This window comes from Halichoerus grypus, chromosome 11 (genome assembly GCF_964656455.1).
Source record: "Halichoerus grypus chromosome 11, mHalGry1.hap1.1, whole genome shotgun sequence".
Lineage (NCBI taxonomy): Eukaryota > Metazoa > Chordata > Mammalia > Carnivora > Phocidae > Halichoerus > Halichoerus grypus.
In genome coordinates this window covers 39,494,444-39,500,443 of record NC_135722.1, presented here as the reverse complement: position 1 = coordinate 39,500,443, position 6,000 = coordinate 39,494,444, and the positions used below count along the sequence as shown (strand labels likewise).

The 6,000-nt window shown below is 60.1% G+C and overlaps 1 protein-coding gene across 4 annotated transcripts in view; it reads right to left on the bottom strand.

Moving 5' to 3' along the window:
- Positions 1 to 1,562: 1,562 nt before the first annotated feature.
- The window catches only part of ABCC8 (ATP binding cassette subfamily C member 8), a 74,101-nt gene continuing 69,663 nt past the window's right edge, over positions 1,563 to 6,000 (bottom strand). For all 4 annotated transcript variants that reach the window (XM_036116339.2, XM_036116340.2, XM_036116341.2 and 1 more), the window contains exons 32-39: positions 5,876 to 5,996; positions 5,647 to 5,777; positions 4,626 to 4,704; positions 4,308 to 4,416; positions 3,789 to 3,892; positions 2,874 to 3,007; positions 2,313 to 2,375; positions 1,563 to 1,805 (exon numbers count right to left, since the gene is read on the bottom strand). In XM_036116339.2, the coding sequence (XP_035972232.2) occupies positions 1,668 to 1,805; positions 2,313 to 2,375; positions 2,874 to 3,007; positions 3,789 to 3,892; positions 4,308 to 4,416; positions 4,626 to 4,704; positions 5,647 to 5,777; positions 5,876 to 5,996 (879 nt within the window). In that variant the 3' untranslated portion in view covers positions 1,563 to 1,667. The remainder of the gene's footprint in view (positions 1,806 to 2,312; positions 2,376 to 2,873; positions 3,008 to 3,788; positions 3,893 to 4,307; positions 4,417 to 4,625; positions 4,705 to 5,646; positions 5,778 to 5,875; positions 5,997 to 6,000) is intronic.

Below are 6,000 nucleotides of genomic sequence, written 5' to 3'. Positions count from 1 at the left end.
CAGCGTGGCCCTGAGGCCTCAGCTATTACCTGCTCCACCCTTTCTAGAAGGGTGAGCCCCTTACTCAAAGAGCTCAGCCTCCTGCCCTGCTCCATCCTTACTTCCTCATACTCATCTCCCCCAAATACTACATTTGTCAGGTTCCTTTCTCACTCAGAAACCTTCTCCACTTCTCTTTTGTTCATAAACTTATCCCAGACTCCTTGTCTTGGCATTTAAGGCCCTATGATCTTATGCCCCCACCCCCTGCTCCATGGGCCATTTTCTCTAACTCTGCCTGTCCAATTCCCACCCCTCTCATGCCCACCTCACATCTTGCCTCCTCCAGGCAGCCTGCCAGGCCTTACAGAGCTCGTACTTCCTCATCCCCTCTGGCTCTTGGAATATCCAAAAGGTCTGTGTTGGGCCTCTCTCCAGTGACTGGTGGGTTTTCCTTACATTGTTCTCATGCCGTTGCAACCAAGAGAAACACAGGCCCAAGACACCTGGGTCTGCCCCCCAGAGCTGGGATAGACAGTGCTGAAGTCAATGTGAAAATGATACAAACATGATATGTAAATCAGCACCTGCCGTTTCTGGGCTGGGGGAGGTGTGCACTCCTGTTTCCTGATGCTGATAGAATCTGAAGATATCTGTTGTTTGGGTCTCCCCAGTGTCTGGGCCTCAGCATCTCCAGCCACCACCTGGCTGACTTGTGGTATATGCACTGTGCTTCCCTCTGAAGGACCACCCTTCTCCCATTCTGAATGCCTCTCCGTAGGGGACACAGATGGGGACATGTGATCCGGGCCTAGCCAGTCAGTGTAGCCCAGCCCTCTGACCACAGCGATTGGGTAGAGGTAGGGGTATGACCTAACCTGGTCCATTGAGATTTGCTCCCAAGACTTTTGCTGGGACTATTGGGAAGAATCATCTCTTTTTCAGAGGGCTAGTGTATAAGCTGGAGGGGCTAGTGGCCATTTGTCATCAGGGAGGGTAGGAAGACAGAACCCAGAAGTGGAAACACATCCAGCCATGCTTGAAGCAGTACACCTCCTGGCCTTCTCCGTCACATACAGCAATGAATTCCAGTTTTTGTGTAAGCCCCTTTGAGTTGGGTTCCTGTCATTTGTCGTGGAAGTGGTACTAATCCAGGAAATAAAGTGAGAAGGAAGGGGACTACTTTGTCTAATGAGGTAATCACAAAAATGCGATAGCCCTTGTTATGGACTGAATTGTGTCCCCTTCCCCAAATCCATTTGTTAAAGCCCTAAATTCCCATGTTGAAGCCCCCCAGTGTGACAGTATTTGGAGATAGGGCCTGTGAAGAGGTAATTAGGTCTTTAGGAGAAACCAAACCTATGCACCTTGATCTTGGACTTCCAGCCTCCAGATCTGTCAGAAAACGTTTCTGTTTAAGTCTCCTAGTCCACTATTTTGTTATAGCCGCCTGAGCAGACTAATACCAACCTCACTTCACAGATAAGGAAACACACTTCTGGCCAAACTCACACAGCCTCAGGTCTGCCCGATGCTCCACAGGCCACCCCAGTCCCTGCATACCAGACCCGAGAGGCCTCCGGTAGGAAACAACCAATCTCTTTATTTACAAGTGATTTACAGTTAGAAAGCCCGGGCGGGAGGTGGGGGCAGGCTGGGGCACGGGGTGGCCCTCGGGCTCCAGCTGGTCACTTGTCCGCACGGACAAAGGAGGCGAAGACACTGTCCTTCTGGCCGAGCAGCTTCTCTGGCTTGTCGAACTCAAGGATGGCGCCACGTTTCAGGACAATCACCAGGTCTGCACTCAGGATGGTGTGCACACGGTGCTGGGGGGGGCGGGGGAGGGTTTGATCAGGGTGGGGGGGGGAGGGAGGGGCAGCTGAGGGTGTCTCTTCTGCAGTTTGGGGGAGGAGGCATGTGGATGGAATGTCCCATCTCTGTGGCCACTGCCCTTTCCTGGGGTGGCTGTGACCCCAAGCGCTCTGTCCGCTAATGACACCCTCTCCCCTTACCAAGTCTCGGCTCTGCCCTCACCTCTGGGCTTCAAGACTCACAGCCCAACCCCCGCTTCCTATAGAGAAGGTATCCTAGCCTAGCTCCCGGGGGCCTTAGGACAGGGGTGGGCCTTGGAACCTGGAGAAAGAGAGAGGGATCTGAGGGAAGAGCAGGTGTAAGTCCGCCCACACCCCATGTCCTGTGGTCCGGGTTCCCTGCAAGCCCTCCAGACTCTGCATCATTGCTCCAGGGGCCTCTCCTGTTTACCAGGCCCGGGTAAGTCTGCTGGCTGCCCTCTCTCTGGGTGTTGCCCCGCACCCCAGCAAGGGGCCCCTTACCGCGATGGTGACCACGGTGCGGTCTGCGAAGGCTGTCATCACCACCTTCTGGAGGATGTTTTCCTGCCGGGTGGGAGCAGCAGTGGTTGGCTCTTCTGCCTAGTGGATGGGGTCTGGCCTGGCTTTGGGGATGTGGGGCCCAGGTCTGCGGTCCAGCTCCCAAGTGACCCCAATCCTAGCCCACCCCTCCCTCCGTCCGTCTGGTCCTTGTCCCCATAGGACCAACCAAGTTCTAGCATTCAGGGGCGGGGCTCAGCCTGTTGGGGGCTCAGCTCTATGCACGTGTGTGTGCTGTGAGTGGGTCTGGCTGGGCTGTGTGGCGGGTGATGAGTGTGAAGTCTCTCTGGGTCTGCGTGCAGCTTGTGTGTTTGTGAGCTACAAACATGCCCTGAAACTAGCTGGAGTCAGGGTCCCTCCAGTCCTTTGCCTTTTCTGCCACAAATGGCCCTTGATGTTAAAGACAACTCGAGCTTCGGGACCACTTTGTGCAAATTTCACCCCAAGACCCCATGACAACCCTCTCCAAGACCCCACCCCACCATGGCTGTGCTCCGGACCCACCGTGGCCATGTCGATGGAGGCCGTGGCTTCATCCATGATGAAGATGCTGGTCTTCCTCACGAAGGCCCGAGCCAGACAGAACAGTTGCCTCTGGCCCTGACTGAAATTCTCCCCGCCTTCCGTGATGATGGCATCTGAAAACAGCCCCGGGAAGGAGGAGCAGGGCTGAGGTAGGCTGGCTTTGGGAGTTTAGTAGATAGCATGGCTTAGGGGGTGTTAGAAAATGTATGTACAGGGCCGAATATGCAGGCGTGGGTCATGAGGCGGGGGGCGTGCAGGGCTCCTGCACCTTACCCGACCACACAGGTGCCACCCGCATGAATTACAGAGAGGAGCACCCTCTGCAGGGGTGCGCTGCCCTGGCCCCGGGAGGCTCCGGGAGGGGGGCGTGTGCACTGAGTACGTAGGTGCTTGAGGTGTGTGTGGGCACTGGTGGGGCGAGTCTCTGAAGCTAAGGCTTGGCCGGCCCGCACTGCCCCAGGGGCTGTAGCAAATACACCAAGGCTCTGCAGCCCTCTGGGCTGGGGGGCAGAGTCTTCCCTGCACCCTGGAGGCCTGACCCCTCTGTCCTCTCCTTCCTCGGGGCAGAGCTGGGCGGGCCGGTGGCCGGGGTGGGCAGGGCCGAATACACAGTGGTGGGATGATGGACTCCCACAGCGACTCCCGCCATCCCCCCTCCCCCTGGGTCCCTGGGGGCGGGGCTGGAGCTAGCCTGAATTGACCAGTCGTGTGGCCTGGGACAACTCACGTGACCTCTCTGAGCTCCCGTAAGGTAAAAGGGGACCCGGAATGGTCTCTGGGGTCCTGCCAGACCCTAGGCTAAAGCCAGGGCAGACCTCAGAGCCGGGTGTGGGTTTTCCCGCCTAGCCCATCCAGGCGTCCTCTGGCCCGGCCCGCGGCTCCCGCGGGAGTTACCCAGGCCGCCCGGCAGCGCCTTCACCACCAGCTTCAGCTGGGCGATCTCCAGCGCCTCCCACAGCGTGCTGTCAGAGCACTTCTTCTCCGGGTCCAGGTTAAATCTGGAGGGTGCCACAGAGAGTCGTCTCAGGGGGGGAAGCAGGGTGCTGGCTCGTCCCCGGGGACTGGCCGAGGGCGAGGCTGGGGAACGGAGCGGTGAGTGAGAACCAGTTGCCGCAGGGGCCTGGCTGGCCGCGGGGGCAGCAAGCTGGTGAGCGGGTCGGGGGAAGCTGTCCTCCGGCAGAGCTGGTGGGGCTACCTCACAGGGCCCCACGGGGGAGAGAAAGGCGCGAGGGTGGAAGTGTGAGGCTCCAGGCCAGCCCATAGTGCCCAGAGCCTGAGCAGGGCTGCCTGCCCCGGGAGGGGTACCCAGCAGAGCACTCCGGGCCTCGCCCACCCCTCCCCTCCTCATGCCCCAGCTGCAAGGCGCCCGGCCTGGGACGGGAGGGGGGGCCCCGCGGGAGCGGTGGGGCTCACCGGATGGTGCCGCTGAAGAGGACGGGGTCCTGCAGGATGATGGAGAGGCGTGAGCGCAGGGTATGCAGGGGCAGTTTGGCGATGTCAATGCCGTCAATGATGATGCGCCCTGTGCGGAGACAGGGGCACCGGTGGGGCACCAGGGAGCGGGGGAGCTGGTGGTGCCGGGGACAGGTTCAGCCTGGGAACGTGGGTCCCATCGAGGATGCAGGGGGAGGCAGTGATTGCTGGGCCTCCTATGACATCTGACCATACACCGGGACTGAGGTCCCCTCTGGTGGCTCTGGGTACACGGGGGGCGCCTGTCACACCACTCACCTTCGAACATGTCCACCATGCGGAAGAAGGCGAGCGAGAAGGAGGACTTCCCACTGCCTGTGCGGCCACAGATCCCAATCTGGAGAGAGGAGCAGGTACTGAGTGCCTGGGGAAGCTTCTGGTGCTAGCTCTGGGCTGTGCAGGCACTGGAGGGCACAGCATCTCTTGTCCTGCCTTTCTGACCAGCTTCTATTTGGCCAGGGCTGGGCCCCGGCTTTGGGCTTGCTTCCTGGGTCCAGAGGGGCCTCCCACAGGGACCCGCAAGCAAGTACAGGGCGTAGATGTGCATCTCCTGGGCCTGGGTGTAGGTCTTGCCGTGCCTGGTACGTGGCTGCAGGGGAGTTGGGGCCCTGGTGCGCCGTGTATGTGCGCGGGTGTGGGAGGAGGGCCGGGGGGCGGCCCGGTGCGGTCTGCAGCGACGTATCTGTGTGCCCCACCTTACACTGGGGTCACCTCTGACCCCATTGCTTCCCGGCCCATGGGTACCAACAAAAAGGACAATAAGGGACCAGTACAAAGACAGAGATGGTGACACAGAAGGACGGGAGAGGTAGGGACAGATGGGAGGGCCAGAGGCAGGGACAGAGGTACATCTGAAGGTCAGAGAGAATGAGACGGACAGCCACAGACAGAGAGACAGAGACTAAGAGACAGAAGGGGGGGGCAGTGTCAGAGCAGAGGGGGCACGAGGAGGGAATCCATCAGACAGTTGGGTCAGAGTGCCAGACAAGTGCGGCCTCACTCTCTGTCCTGAGGACCTGCTCGGAAGCTCAGGGGGCCCCTGACAAAGCCCTCTCAGCCGGGGGAGTCTGGGGTGTCCATCTCCTTGGTGGGTGAGTGAGGGCAGCAGAAGGAGCAGGGGAGAGGGAGTGGGGGAGCGGTGGGCTGAGCCTCGTCAGTGTGAGGAGCCCAGGGCCAGCACCTGGGGGGGGTCTGACTAGTTGGGAGCCCTGGAAGGCCCCGGGGGGCCGTGAGCTGACTCTGTGCCACGGGCCAGCCCTCTGCCCTGCCGCCCACTGACCTTCTGTCCTGGGGAGATGAGAGCGTTGACATGCTTTAGCACTGGCTTCAGAGAGCTGTCATAGCGCACACTTAGGTTCTGGATCTGGATCTTCCCTTGGTCTGGCCAGTTCGTCGGGATGAGCGAGGGTGCTGGGGGCCAGACCGGGGCTCAGCCAGCAGATACAGGCGCCACTGGAATCCAGGAGGGCCCCCCTCCCCCCGACGTGCCCCTCGTCCGGGCCTCTCACCCAGCAGCCCCTCGTAGCTCTCCGCTTCGGTTTTCAGGAGCCCATGGATGCGCTTCACAGCCCCCAGCTGGATCTCCATGTCCGCCAGGTTCCTCACCATCCAGTTGAGGTAGTTGGAGACCTGC